Source organism: Falco punctatus (assembly GCF_963210335.1).
Source record: "Falco punctatus genome assembly, chromosome: 10".
Classification (NCBI taxonomy): Eukaryota; Metazoa; Chordata; class Aves; order Falconiformes; family Falconidae; genus Falco; species Falco punctatus.
In genome coordinates this window covers 676174-691176 of record NC_137590.1, presented here as the reverse complement: position 1 = coordinate 691176, position 15003 = coordinate 676174, and the positions used below count along the sequence as shown (strand labels likewise).

General features: G+C 56.1%; 1 protein-coding gene across 16 annotated transcripts in view; it reads right to left on the bottom strand.

Moving 5' to 3' along the window:
* The window catches only part of CHD6 (chromodomain helicase DNA binding protein 6), a 102780-nt gene that overhangs the window by 34181 nt on the left and 53596 nt on the right, over positions 1 to 15003 (bottom strand). For 12 of the 16 annotated variants that reach the window (XM_080405335.1, XM_080405323.1, XM_080405325.1 and 9 more), the window contains 11 exons: positions 14453 to 14952; positions 10109 to 10247; positions 9427 to 9576; positions 6504 to 6569; positions 5957 to 6015; positions 5502 to 5619; positions 3971 to 4057; positions 3548 to 3697; positions 3124 to 3245; positions 2243 to 2486; positions 1615 to 1791 (listed from right to left, as the gene is read on the bottom strand). In XM_080405335.1, coding sequence (XP_080261461.1) covers positions 1615 to 1791; positions 2243 to 2486; positions 3124 to 3245; positions 3548 to 3697; positions 3971 to 4057; positions 5502 to 5619; positions 5957 to 6015; positions 6504 to 6569; positions 9427 to 9576; positions 10109 to 10247; positions 14453 to 14952 — 1812 coding nt within the window. The remainder of the gene's footprint in view (positions 1 to 1614; positions 1792 to 2242; positions 2487 to 3123; positions 3246 to 3547; positions 3698 to 3970; positions 4058 to 5501; positions 5620 to 5956; positions 6016 to 6503; positions 6570 to 9426; positions 9577 to 10108; positions 10248 to 14452; positions 14953 to 15003) is intronic. The other 4 variants (XM_080405322.1, XM_080405330.1, XM_080405327.1 and 1 more) reach the window with 1 other exon arrangement.

Here is a 15003-nt window from a genome sequence, read left to right as displayed (position 1 = left end):
AGGTGTTCCAAGAGCGCAATGCTCCTTGTCTTCCAGCCTCAGGAGCACTCTGGGTGGCCTGTGGGAACACACACTCCCTGAAAGGCTCCCCTGGCCATGGTGCCAGCCCTGACCCAGCCACTGCCACGCAACACTGTCTTGTGGCTCCCAGGATGCTCCCCTGGATGTGGCCCACTCCAACAACAGCCAGAACTGAGAATCCCACACCCTCCCAGGCTTCAGCCCCGCCCTGGAACAAGACCCCCAGGCAGGGCTGTGCTGGCACCGGACAGGGATGCTGACAGAGCCCAATCCTCTGTGCACCGGGGGGAAATCCCTCTTCAGGGCTTGGGAACATGGCTCAGTGACATATGACACCGAGGGGCACCCAGGCACCTGCTTCTAGGGTCAGCGTGAGCAGGGTGCTCTGAAATCAGCGGGGGCACGTATGACTCTGTCAAGTGTGCACTGGGAAGAAGAAGGAGCTTTTATTAGAGGTTCACTATGTAGGTATGTGTGCAGTAAAAGGAGACAGGGGTCCAGACAACCCCTCCAAGATCTGGGGGTGTGAGGAGCGGATGACCCCTGAAGAGGAATGCACTCCCATGTGCTGACACCACAGGCTCTGGCTTCAGGCACCATCAGGTGCTGCCTTCTGAGCTGCACCAGCCACTCTGTCGCAGCAGTGCCAGAGACTCGGGTGCTCACTCACTGCTCAGGCTAATCCTCCTGTCCAACCTAATGCAAAGAATGCCCCCAAGACCCACCAGCTATGAAAGAAGTGCAATTTAAAGGTGTGAGGTTCCCACAAGACTTGTACAGAGGAAGGCGATGGTTACGAAGCGGGGCCAGCAGCAATCCTGCTTTGCCCCAGGGTTCTCACAACCCAGCAGGGACCTGCATAAGACACAAAGTCAGGGGGAAACATATGGGTCTTTGGGAACTGGAGATATAAGACTAATAATTTTCGGAGGCCTGGCCCAGCTAGAGTGTGATAGAAGCTGGGTAGGGCTGGGAGATCCAAAAGCCTGATGGTCCTCAGTCCAGCAAACAGCAGCACTGCCTTTCCCAGGGCTGGAAAGGAGCTGGACATCCAAACACATTTCTCAGAGCAGCTCATTGATCCCTTTTTCACCACGCACAGTCCTGTGCCCCCAACCCTGGCACAGACTGGTCTCATATTTGCAGAAACCAAAAAAAGCTTCAACACTGCAGTCCTGCTCACCGCAGGGTACAAAGCACACCACGGCCAGAGGATGCTGTGCACGGCTGGTCAGCAACTGCCCCTGTGTCCTGCAGCAGCCTAAGCTGTGCTGCAAGGCCAGGCCGGGCTCTGCCAGGGAGTGCACACAGATGGGAAGGCATGGGGGCGCTTGGCCTGCTGTGGGCTAATATTCCACTTCAGCAAAAAGGAGTTTGTGATGGCTGCAGGACACCAGTGCCCCCCATCCATCAAAGGGCCCTGGTCACTGGCACTGCTTCAACAACCTGATGGGTCCTGGATGGCTTTCCCTCTGACAGGGAGCTCTCATCCCTGGCACTCGGCCTAAGCAGTTTGCAGTGGCTCCTGACTGCTAGGCATGGCCATCTCTGGCCCACCCTGCTCTCACATGAACTTGGGCAGGACATGCTCACCAGGGCCATGAGCTTCAGCCCCTCCAGGAGTTTGCAGTTCCTGTTCTTCAGGCGATGTGCCTCGTCAATGACCACGCAGCGCCACTGGATCTTCTTCAGCTCTGGACAGTCAGCAAGAATCATCTCAAAGGTGGTGATAACCACCTGGAACTTGAAGATCCCAGGGAGAGGGTTACCCTAGGGAGACATAAACCATATGCAGCGCTTGACTCCTGCAGGGTGGCAGGACACTGTCAGACAGGATGTCTGACAGTATCAGTGTTAGCATCTGGCTCCTAGCTGGGATTTCCCCAGATTAATCTCTCTCAAGCAGCAGGCAGGTTCCTGCAAGCCTCCTTCCCTGGCCACAGGCTTCATCTCTCCAAACCAGACACTGCTTCAGGGCAGACAAACAGGACTGCACAAGAACTGGGGCTGGGGTTCTGCTGCATTTTTCCCCTTTCTGCATGAGTTGGGCCTGTTCTTCACTCATACACAGTGCACCCTGAGCCTATGCCAGCAAAGGTCTTAAAAGATCACCTTTCCCTCTCCAGATGAACCACGAGTTTCACATGCAGCTCACTGCTTCCCAATCAAAGGAAGCCAGAACTGGGAGGCACATCCTGGGAGTGTTGTGTGCATCAATCACCTGTGTGTCCCTGTACACCATCTCGTACTGCTGGATCATCTGCCGGCTGATCTGGCTGCCGTGGTATACGATGGCATTCATCTCTGTCCAGGTGCGGAACTCCCTCTCCCAGTTGGTGATGGTGGAGAGAGGTGCAATGATGAGGAAGGGGCCATGGATGCCCATCAGGAATATTTCTGAGAGGAAGGTGATTGATTGGATTGTCTTCCCCAGCCCCATCTCATCAGCCAGGATGCAGTTCTTCCTGCAGAGATGGACAGGTACAGGTGAACACGCTCTCAGGGGCAGGAACCACCCTGTCAACAACTCCTCGATGGGATGTCAGGCACATCACCTCCACCCACATCTCTCTGACCCCGCAGCATGGGGGGCGAGGGCACATTGGTACAGTGGCCCAAATTGGTCTGGCTAAGCCAGACCATCCAACTTCTTGCAAGATGATGGACTCAAAGTTAGTGTGAAAAATGCTGTCCTTTGCGTGCACACTAGCCAGTGAAAGATGCATCTGACAGCCTGCTGCAGCTGAGAACATACATATTCCTGCACTCCTGCCACAGGAACGGCTCATCAGTAGCCTGGCCAATACCAAAAATCAGGTGTATCTTAGAGCCGTAACTAAGCCCTACTGTCTCCAACACTCATCAGCGTTTACTGGTGAGAAACATTCCTAAAGACTCAGTTGCAAAGCTAAAACAAACACAATTTTCCTGGCAGCTGCCTGCCAGCTCCAGCACTGGAAAGTCTCCGTGGCCCCTCTGTCAGGCCCCCAATTTGTCATCTCTGCTCCCCCAGCTCTGCTGCTCCCGTGACTGCACACACCAGGGCGGCCCCACTGCCAGCAGGACTCCTCACGGGAGCACAGGGCTCCAGCCCCTCCTCACCTGTTATACCAGTTAAAAAGCAGCCAGTTCATTCCCTCCAGCTGATACTCCCGCAGCTGGTTGCTGTTCTTATACTCCCGGGACTTCTCCAGTTTCTGCCAGGACTCAGATGCTGGGCGCTCCTAGGAGGAAAGAGCAGGAGCAATGTCCATGGAGAGGAAGAAACTAATGCTCAGCAAGGCCAGACCCTGCTTCTGGGGCTGCACATCAGGACAAGACTTCAGAACAGTCACTAACAGCTGATTCACAGCAAGGTCTTGGCCTCTGGATCCCACCCTCAGATCCTGCTAACTAACCCATCCACAGGGGAGGATATGGGGCTTGCAATGCAGCAGCAGGGACAAGGTCAGCACTGCTGGGCCTTGGCAAGACACAGACAGTCCCTGCCTGCCCAGGGCAGCGAGCTGCCAGCTGGGTACGTTACCTCTGGGTACGTTACCATGTGCTTGATTTCTGGAGGGATTTGGAGGGCTTCAAACTCTTTAATCTTCCCTGGGTCAACATCCTCCTCCAGCTCCCAGGTGCTCTCCTCGTAGGGCAGTGAGCACCACTTCACCAGGTAGTGAGTCACCTCCTGCAGTGCAAAGAGACTGGCTCAGGGACAGCGCAGGGCTCATGACCACTCAGCCCCAGCTTAACTTCGACCGAGAGCGAGTCACAGGGACAGTCAGCGGCCCTCAATCTACCCCTGTGCCAAGGGGTGCCCATGGACAGGGCTCAGGCTGCAAAAGGCTAGTAAGGCCTCAGGGTGCTCAGGAACGACCTGCAACGCACACTGTGGGTCTGGGCCTCCTGCCAAGCCTCCCTCCCTCCTCCCATGGGGCAAACAAGCAATGCAGCCACTCACTTCCCCAGTGTCAGGATCCTTTGTGTGAGCCACCTCCAGAATTCGATCTACCTCCACATAGTCGGGGTTGAACAGATCCTCATCAGGCTGTGACAGCAAAGAGTAAAAAGAGTTAAGTTCAAGGTGATTACAGGGTTAAACAGATGGTGGGAATGAGTAAACTGCTTCAGGGCATCTGTCCCTAGGATGCTGCTAGCTGTGCACAGCACACCAAGTGCCCTGGACACAGGTACACTGACATCTGTCTCTGGGCAGGGAAGATGCAGGAGCCCTGCAGAAGGCAAAGCTCTTGCTTTAGAGCAGCCGTGGGTTCCATGCTGCGCTTGCTGGGAGGCAAGAATGGCCTCTCCAGCCCATCTGGCCCCAAGCTTATGTGCAGCATCCAGAGCTGCAACTCCCACAGCACAGAGCCACACACAGCACCTGATGAACTCCACTCCTTGTTGGATGCTTGAACTCCACGGGATGACACCTTGCTCTTTGTCTCTGCCTCTCTCTCTCCCTCCCTTCAGCTTAGCAGTCACCAGCAGCAACTGCTCATGAGGGAAGGGCTCATCCCCCTGCTAGGAACACCTTGGGAGGAGTGGGCTTTAGACTAGCAGTGGTCCTTAGAGAGACACTGTCTAGGTTTTGGGAAGGAGCAAAACCAGGCTTCTATGTTCACAGCTCCCCAGGCCCCAGTTAGTCACAGGAAAGAGCATTTGCTCCTTGCTAAATTGTTAGTGGTACAGTGTGTGTCAACACATGCTGTTTCTTTGCATTCTGGGAAAGACCCCAAACACACTCGGGAGTGTGAAATTTGACACACACCCCCAGCTTTCCAACTACATCCACAGAGAAATTGCCTTAGCCTACTGGCCTGATTTACACTTGTAAGGGGCAGTCTGAGGAGATCCAACAACTGTCTCCAGAGTATATATAAGATAAATCACAGAACACCTTTCATTTAAACAAGATTAATCTGCTTATACAACAGAGTGGGCAGGAGCTGCCCTAAGCCCAACTATTTATAGCTCCCCCTCTCCCATAGCACTTCTGCTTCACATGAAAGCACCTCCAGCACTGCATGCTGCCCAGTGAGCAAAATTTCCAAGGCCTGGCAAGTGACTTTTGTCACCCTGCGCATACCTCTGCTAGTGACACCATGGCAGTTCAGGGCACTGTCATGTCCCCTTGGCTCCAGCATCCCCACCTGCTCACCCTCTTGTGCTGTGACCTGGTTCAAACTAGCCTGGAAGCCTGAGGTCCTGTGCAGCCTCCTGGGCATTGCCACGGTGTCAGCAAGGGGACACAGGCCGTGCTCTGGGCAGCACCCCAGCATCACTGAGCTATGGCAGAGCTCAGGCAGGGCAGGCACTGCTGCTGCGAGCCCTGCCTGCCCACTCCCAGCCCGGAATTTTGATCCTGGAGCTGGTCTCACCTGGGCTGGGAGGCATCAGAGGCAACGCTCAGCTCTTGGCCTGCTCAGTCACCACACCAGGCCCAGATATGCCAGGGTCAGGCACAGCTGCCTGCTGCATTCAGCTCTCACCTCTGTAAAAATATGCTTCATCTGAGCCTGCTTGTTCCGGAAGCGCTTTATCTTCTGGGAGATCCTGGGGTCCTTCTCCAGCTCCTCCAGAGTTGCCCACTTACAGTGGAGGTAGGAGCTGCAGAGAAAAAAAAAAATCAACAGAATGTGACCAAAGAAGCCTTTGGGCCCGATCCCATCCACCACGCAGACCACCAGGGATCTCCCAGAGAACATGCAGCCTATGCCTCGCCAAGCAAAACCCCAAACTGGAGGAAGACGTGGCCTAGGTCCAGGCCAAGACTGAGCACTGCAGCAGCAGCAGCTCTCCTGCTTTCAACTGCCAGGGCTGGCTCAGGACAAGGGCAGCAAGACAGGGATGCTGGGGCTGGGACAGAGGTGGGAGCGCACAGCCCTCCCTCCCACATGTATAGGGCCCACTACCATGACACAGAGCACCACAAGACCGCACGTACAAGTTTCTGTACTTGACGTAGAACTCCTCCATCTCAAATGCCAGGCCTCCAGGATGTGCCTGAAACCAAGGGAAGCAGAGTTAGTGACAGAGCCTGTGCAGAAACTGCTGGGGGCATCCTCCGTGACCTGGGTGCAGACAGGCATCTCCTGCCTGGCCACACGCTCCAGGCAGGCTGAGCCCCATGGATTTTGAGGATGGCCAGGCACTTAGCTTGCTGCCTGCCCTGGAGGCTCAGTGGCTCTGGGGAATGTGGTGTAAACCCAGCCTTAGGCATGGGGGACTTAAACACCTCCTGAGCATCAGCCCAGGCCTGACTTTTCTCCAGAGGCTTTCTGGTGCCCAGGGCCAAAGAGGCATCACATTGATCTCCAAACCCAGAAAGGTGCCCAGCCTGGGCATATGCCAACAACACCATGCAAAGAGCAAGGAATGGCACGGCAGCACTGACTGCTGCTACATCTCATGTCCCTGCTGCACAAGGCAGCCAGGTCCCATCTATCCTCTGCCCAGGGACCTCCACTGCCACCGACACCTTTGCCACTCACCTCCTTCTGCACCATCCTGGAGGCAAGGATCTTCTCAATGATATTGGCGTCATCCTCGGGAGGCTCCTGGGGACAGGAGAGCAGAGTGCTGTCTTCCCAGCTCATTGTGTGGCTTGGCCTCTGGCACCTTCCCAGCACAGGACAGCTGCTTGCTCCCCCTCCCAGCCCACCAGAGCAGGCAGAACCAGCACAGTGGGAGCTGGGACAGCTGTGTTTGGGGAACCCTTTCTGGGTGCAAGGGTGCAGGTGCTGCCAGCCCAGCTACATTCACCCTCTGCCTGTGCTCCCCTGGCCACCAAGGCCACAGCACCATCACGTTTAACTGTGCAGGTCCTTCCATCTAGACCAGGGCAGCCAGAGAGGGTGGCAAGTCTCCCAGAAAAGAAGAGGAAGCTTGGGCACTTCTGCCCTGAGACTCAAGGAAGGAAATATGCCAAAATGTGCACATCTCCTGCTCCCACCCACTCTCCATGCCAGCTCTCTGACTTACCTTGGCATTTATACAACCCTATAGTACTGAATGGCCCCAAGGGCCCCAGCAGAGCAGGGAGTGGGTCTATCAGGCCCCTGCCACAGGCATTCTCTGTTGCTGCTGCCTGTCCGTGGTCAGCCTCAGCCCCATCACTGTCCACGCAGCTCTTCCCAGCAAGCCCAAAGTGCTGCTTCCTTCCCTTCACAGGCTTTGACTGCCATGAGGAAATCACCCCATGAGGCCCGCAGAGACCTTCTGCTGACCAACCATGGGCTCCCACCCCACTCCCTCACACTGAGCACACAAGCTTTGCTGGAGGTGGCCCTAATACTGCTGCTTCCAGCTCCAAGTCAGCAGCCCCAGGGCAAGTGGGGAGGTCAAGACTCTACTGGCCACATGCTGTGGCAGGACCAGCCCCACCAAATGCCAAGGGACAAGAGAGATGGGCTTGTGCCTGTCTGCACTGTAGCAGAGAGGCACAGAAAGATTAAGGGGAGAGGACAGACAGCAAAAATATGGAGCTTGCTTGAGCATTAGGAGGATCAGTTCTGCCCTGGCTGGGAGATGGTATGGCAGCAGGGGGAAGAGCAAAGGGCAAAGCAGAAAGGAGAAGTACTCTATTCATCCCCTTCAGACAGAGGCAGTCTGTTCCAAGGCAAAGCAGCCCTGCGATGTTCCTTCGCAGACTAGAAAGACCCCTCCAAGAAAGGCATGGGGCAAGCTGGGGAGGGACAGACAACCAGGACATCCCACATCACTCATCCAAAAGGGTCTGGGAAAGCCTAGGTGGTGTCCAAGGCTGCAGCAACCCCTCCATGCCCCAGCCCTCAGCTGACCAGCTGCCTCAGCACTCCCCCTGCAGTGTGGGGCAGGATGCTGGACACAGCACGGCAACACAGTGAGCAGGGTAACAGCAGCTCTGTCTGGGCCCCTCCACTGCAGTCCTGTGGCCCAGGGTGGGATTTCTGCCTTATTTGGAGAGCTCTGCCCCACGCCAGAGTAATTTGGCTGAGGTGGAGCATGCAGAGATGCTTCCGCTGCAGCCACTGTGCAGTGCCTGTTTCCCCATGCCCAGGCACCCATCCTGGCTCTGCTGGGCTCCAGCTTGATTCTGGCCACAAAGGGTTTGTGTTAACATGGCCAGGGGCACAGTGCTACCATCACAGCCGCTGCCAGCACCCCTGGGCTGGGAGCTCCCACACTGACCCACAGTCCAGCTGGCACACACAAGTCTGTGGCTCATTGCTGGCAGCCTGTGGGCTGCTGGCGGAGCCCTGCACCGCCCCACAGCGCTGCTGAGGAATGTGGCTAGGATACAGGGGGGAAAGCTGCAAGTCCAGGCCATGGGGAGAGCTGTCCTGAGGCCTCAGCACTCCTATCTTGCCCTGTTGGGTCAGTTCTGACCCTGGGAGCAGCAACAGACAGGCCCGGCCAAGCCTGCTGGCAAGAGGCCAGAGCAGCCACTCAGCGGACAGCCTTGCTGCCATCAGACACCAGCCTTGATAATTCATCTGGAGCAGGACAAAATGAGGTGGAAGTCCAGCACTAAGACAAGAGCAGGGTGGCAGCATGGACACATGCCAGAGGCAACCCATTCCAACCTGCTGTTCTGGAGAGATTACTGCCAGGAGCCCAGCTGGGACACAGCACTGGGCAGCAGCTGAAGCAGCCCAGGCAGCATCTCCTGTGGGTGCGTGACAGCCCTCTGGGCAAGGCAGGGAGCACCAGGCCAGGCCTTATTTACTGGCTTAACAACAGAGCTGACTAATACCCACACGGAAAGCCTTGTGAAGATAGGACTAACGAGAGACACAGTAACACTATGAAAACAATTATTGACTATTATTACTATCTGGCAGCTTTGTCAGCGACCAGAGAGAGGGAATGAGATGCAGGATCCAACAAACAGAACAGCAGGAAGGAGTTGCCAGCACCCACCAGGAGCCAGCGGTGAACCAGTGGGCAGAGGCAGGTCAGTATGTCCCAAACTGCAGTGACACTGGCTGGTCCCTACCACACTGTCTGGCAGATCAGTTTGGCTGGCAGGTGTCAGGCTGGACATCTCTACACTCCGAGGTGCTGATGGAAAGCAGCAATGTGGGCAGAAAATGAGGACCTGGCACCTACAAAGCCCTCAGCTGGCAGAGCCAAAATAACAGACTAACCTCACAGACAGGAGCCGCAGGACGGCATGGGCAATGGGTGGGTCATGCCTTCAGGGACATGTTCCAGACGCTTTAGTCTACAAGCAGGACAGGGACAGTAGGACCTGCAAACCTCTTGTCCTTCCCTTTGTGCACTCTCAGTCCCTGCACGCTCCCACACAGGCATGCTCTCACCCCAACCTTGTGCTGGGATCCCCCACTTCCTCGAACCTTGGTACTGATACCCTTGGGACACCCTGGGGGGAGGCAGGAGGCCCCAATACCCCAGTCCCACATCCAGCCCTACCTCTGCCTGCCATGCCAGAGTAGAGGCGGAGAGTGCGGAGGTTCGCCCAGCTCCCAGCACGGCTATTGTCTCTCCATCATCATCCACCACCTTGAAATCCAGGTCCTCATTGTACTTCCTCCTCTTTACCTGCCGTCCTGAGCGGCGTTTCTGTGTATGGGATGAAAAAGGCAGTCATGGGGAAGATGGGCAGACCAAGTACCTCCTCTTTGCTTGAGTGGAGGAGAGGAAGCCCCAGGGCTGCCTGTTCTTCAGCCCACCCCCTGCCCCATGGATGGAGGTGGTGGGATAAACCCACTGCCATGTCAAAGTCTCCATCAATGCCTGACCCACACAGCCCCATCAGCCCAAGACCTGAAGCACAGGAGCTCTGTGGAGATATGTGCAGCTCTCCAGCCCTGTGGGGCTGACCTGCCCTGCCTCACTGTGCCAGGAAAGAGGAGCTGCCAGGAGCCATGGAGGAAAGGGAGACTCAAGGCTGAGGGATGTGCAGCATCCAGGGCAGCAGCGTGCACCCAACCCAGGGCCACCAGCTGACTTTAAGCAGTCTGGCTGGTAGACCTTGGCTGCAGCCGCATTGCTGAATGCACTCTCTGATCACTGCGTCCCAGGGCCCAGCTCTTCTACTCAGAGGCAGCCAGGATTTCCTCCACTGGCAGTCAGATGAGGGCTTCAGACATACCTGGCTGTCAGCCGACTCCGCAGACTCCTCTGGGCTCTGAACGGATGGGCTCAGGAGATCCTGATCCAAATCCAAACTGTCCACTGGTATCTCATTTTTCCTCTTCCCTTTCTTCTTCCTCTCCACAGGGGTGTCCTTGCTGCCAAGACAGACAACAGACTGACAGTTAGATCTTGTTCTAGGGATCCCAGAAGAGAGCCACCAGGCACCCATACAGGGCTCCGCTCCCACTGGATCACCCAGAAGCAGCTCACGGCTCCTAGGGCTTCCCCCAACATTGGGGATCCCCAGCGAGTGATGCTCATTAATCACCATCAAGTGTTTCTCCATCCAATTCCAGTACATGGGGATGAAAGGGTCCACCTGCCCCAGCCTGGTGTGGGACAGAAAGGAGCTGGGTGTTCCTACCAGCCAGAGGAACCGCCCCACAGGGGCTGCAGGAGATGGGGTTCAGCCCATGGCCAGACCTCATGGCTCCTTCGGCATGGGAGGTCTGGCTGCATGAGGTCAGGATGCTCTGGATAGTGGCTCAGGCATGGTGATGAGCCAGGAGTAACCAGGCCAGTCTCTCCCCGCCAGGCAGGGTGACCCCTTCCTCAGATCGTGAAGTCTCCACGGTGAAGGCAGGTCCTGCACTGGAGTGCAGCAGCCTCTGCCCCAGCTGGGAGACCAAGACAGGGACCTATATCCAGTGCAGGCACAAGGAGGATCTCCCCACCAACAACGCCAGCAGGCCAGGACAACAAGGTACCTGCTTTGAGCATTCACAAACACGTCCAAAGTCAGGAGTATAGTTCAGCAGCTCCAGAGGCAACCTCCTTCCTGGCACCCCGGAGACAAACCTTTTAGCCCAGTCTGAGAAGCATCAGCCACCCTGCCAGCCACGACTGGTGTGTGCCACAAACCCTGTCAGATCCTGTTAAACTTTACACCAGTGTTGAGGCAGAAGCTGCTCCAGCTTGTGGTTTGTCTTCCCTGAGCCACAGCACTGAGTCCCCTCCCAAGACAGCAGCTGAGCAGACACTGGTCTGTGCCTTTGGCTAGAAGGAGTTAAGCCCTGTGATTGCCATGAACTCGTGGAAGATGCAGGTCCCAGACTCCCACTGGCACAATGGCCCACCATGGCCCACCACGGCGGTCACTGCTGCCTCCAAGGGCTTGCCAGCAGGCTCTGTACCACCAGGCAACTGTCCTCCATGCTCAAGTCATGGAGGGGATTTGAGCCTTGCTCCTGATGAATCCCACCATCTTCCTGCAAACACAGAACGTGTGAAGATGCAGTGCAGCCCCATGGTATGCTCCTGGGTTCCGGGCCACCCAGCACCCTGTGGCACCCTCCACAACATGCCTGCCCAAGGGAACATGCCCAGGACTCACCAGGGTAAGAAACGACTGCTCTCAATGTGCCCAGCCATCCTCACCCTCTGCAAGGAACACCATTAAGGGCAAGATTTCAAAGAGCTGGTGCCTGCCCCTGGGCTGAGCAACGTCCCCTTCCTCACTCAGAGCCCCACCATCCAGCACCTCCACATTCCCCACCTGCACAGCAGCACAGAAACAGTTAGTTTCAAAGCCATGTTGAGGTTTTACCCTCGTTTCATGAGAAAAATCACTACTTGCCTGGGACCAGCAAAAACCAAGCAGTTAAGTCTGCTGTTCAGGCCAAAAATGCCCTGGCTGTGCACCCACACTTCAATTAGAGGCCCTGAAAATGTACTGCAAGCACTGCTTCCACCTGAGCAATAACTCCCAAGATATTGATTTGTAAGTCACAATTAACAACTGCTTCATTCATGAACTAGTAGTTAGCTATGATTAGAAATAATTTAGAAAAAATTATGCCACCATTATCTGTCACTTAGAGGACTCCCAGCAATCATTTCATCTGCATGGAGTGCTTACTCTGCCTGCCACTCGACTCTCCCTCCCCATGCTGCCAGGGGCCCCCAGCCCACCTCCCCATGTCTGTCCCAGGCTGTGGGCACAAGGGGACTCATGGCCCTGTTCCCTGCAGAGCTTCCACCCTGACACCCATGGGTGCTTCCACCCAGAGGCTGTTCCTCCCATGGATGGGTTTGCTGGTGGCTGACCCTGAGGCAACAGTCCAAGGAGAGGATCAAAGAGGGGCTGTGGAGGTGGGGAAGCTGCAAGCAGGACCCATGGGCTGGACCTTCCAAGCAGCAGGGGTGGACCTAGGTCCTCCTGGAAGATGCACATGCGCGGGAGGAAGCACCACAGGCTCAGGCTCCACTGGGACAGGGCATAAGGAAAGTGCAAAGCTTTGTGGCCCTCCCAGACTACCACATACGGTTTCTTCTAGCTGCATGTGTTATGGAGTTATACTAATTGGTCTCTTTTGCATGAAGCGACCCCTTCATTAGGGATCCACATGCTGGCCCCCAGTGCAGCAAGTGGATCCCTCTTCAGCCCTACTCCTGGTACCCCCAGACCCTGCCATGCCTTTGCAGGAGGGACAAGGGTCTCCAGCTCTGCAAGCTGGGGTCACCCCACCACAATCCCCCCGTCTAGCAGAGTGACTTGCCCACCAGCTACTCATGGCAGGTCACTGTCATGGACTGCTTTTAGTACCCAGCCAAGCAACCCGCTAGGGTGGCAACAAGCTCCAGGACAAAAGCCACGAGTGCCTCCAGGAGCCCAAGCCTCCATAGTCTGCCCTTCCCCAGGTCTCCCCTGTTTTGTTCTAGTCCCAGAGAACCATGAACTGCCCGTATGGCAGTTTATTACTGGTGGAGCAGAGGTGTCATTAGGAAAAGCTGCTAGCTGCATCCCTCATCCCAGGATCCAACTTGGTGCCCAATGCTGCATTTACATGGGCTTCATCCTTCCCTTCATGCAGCCTGCAGTGCCCCGCCTTCCCTCTCCACCTCCAGTCCCTGTGCTGCAGCCCTCCCTGAGGCCTTGAGGAGCCCTTCCCTCACCCTCCAGACACTGTCTGCTTGATCTGTCCATCCCCATCTGCTCCAGCTCACCAGCCCATGACAACACAGCTTGGCTTCCGCATGTGCAGAGCCCCAGGCTCGAGGAATACCAGAAGTGACAGTGCTGCACAGCTCAGGGACCCCCCTGGGGACATGGTGCCCAGCTCTCACCCTGCCAAGCTCCCCACCAGCCTGGCATGGGAGCTGTGCTGCTCCACGCCTTCTTCTGTTCAGCACCAGCCCGTGCCAATGGCACTAATGGCCACCTTGGCGCTGGCTCCGCAGCTCTGGCCTCTCCAGGATCTGGCTGTCAGCAAGCTCTGAAGAAGCAGGGCTGTGAAAGACCCAGGGCTTGTCCTTGCCCTGCACACGTGTCCTGCAGGCAGCCATGGTAGAAGGGAGCTGGGTCCCACAGGCCCTGGGACATGCACTCTGGTGACCATTTCCAGGAAAGTGCCCTCAAGCAGCTCTACCAAACTAACAAAGAAAGGTTTTGCTGAAAAATTTCCAGCTGGCTCCTGTACTAATTCTGCTTTCAGTAGAAATATATTCATCCTATGCATTATTTACGGTACATGAGGAGGTCCCAGCTCCAATCAATAGGCCTGCTTTGTACAGGACTCTCCAAAAACACTTACTCATCAATCCATGACAGTAAACAAAGCAACGCTGGTGCTGTTGAGACCTGCTCTGCTATCTGCACATATTCCCAATTAAAAAGAAATCAAAGCTAAGAAATCAGAGCTTCTGGCCAATCACCCTGTTAATTAAAAGGATGAACAATTACCGGAGGCAGTGGCATTGGGCTGTGCAGTACAAGGGAGTCATCAGGCCTCCCCCCACTGCTGGCCCGGGCTGCCAGCACAGCTCTGCAGTTGCAAGCAAGGGACAGGTCCTGCTGCCCAGCAGAGGAAGAGGAGACAGTATGTACTCCACCATCCTCCCAAACCTGAGCCAAAGGAAAGCAGGTTACCAGCCCACAGGTGTGCAAGGACCCTTGCTTGCACAAAGAGACCAGGGTCACATTGTCTCACACACATACCCTCAGCCCAGGCCCTCTGACACACAGCATCTCACTGTCCTGGTGAGACACCTCCAAAAGGTCCCTCTGCCCCCCCAGGACACTTGGCACAAAGGCCAGGCCAAGGAGAGGACACCACTCTTTTGACCTCTTCTGGATCTGAGGTTTCACAGGGTCTCATCCCAAAAAGGGCACCTGCCTGTCCTGCCTCTGCATGGCTGGAGAGCTATACCTGGCCTCCTGACCGGCACATCTAGCCTTCAGCATGAAGGGCCTGTGCACCCTGCAGCATGGTGGCCCAGGGCAGCTCTCTTGGCGGAAGCTCCTGCGAACCCACAGCCCCATCCTCACCAGGCACAGAGACAAGGTCACACCATCACCCACCTGCTCTTCTTGAGTCTTGCTCTGGGGGCAGGCTCAGAGCCAGTCTTCTTGTCTTTAGGCTCCTTGGGGGCTTTGGGTTCCCGAGGTTTCCGGGGCTTCTTGGCCACCTCCCTCTGCTTGGGCTCCTTCGGTTTCTTGGGCTCCTTAGCCTTTTTAGGCTCTTTTGGTTCTTTAGGTTCTCTCCTCCTCTTTGGTTTCACCTCCACAGCCACTTTTTCTCCCCCTTCCTGTTCTCCCAGATCCTTTTTCTTCCGTTTCTTCTTCACCCCTGTGCCCCCGCCCCCACTGTCCTGCATCCCGTTCTGAGTGCCCATCCGCTTCTGGGGAGCCCGGTTGGGCTCCTCCTCCGGGCACTGGCACTGGCTGCCTGTGTCTGTGTCTGTCACTGTCAGCTGGCGGGGCACCTTGTTCTGCTCCTCGCTGCTGGCAAAGGGGTCCTCTGCCTTGCACTCCCAGGCATCCGACATTGGGGAGCAGCTCAGCGCTTTTAAGCTTGGCAGCTGCAGAGAGAACAGAAAGGCAGTGTGTGAAACAAATACCACATATAGAAA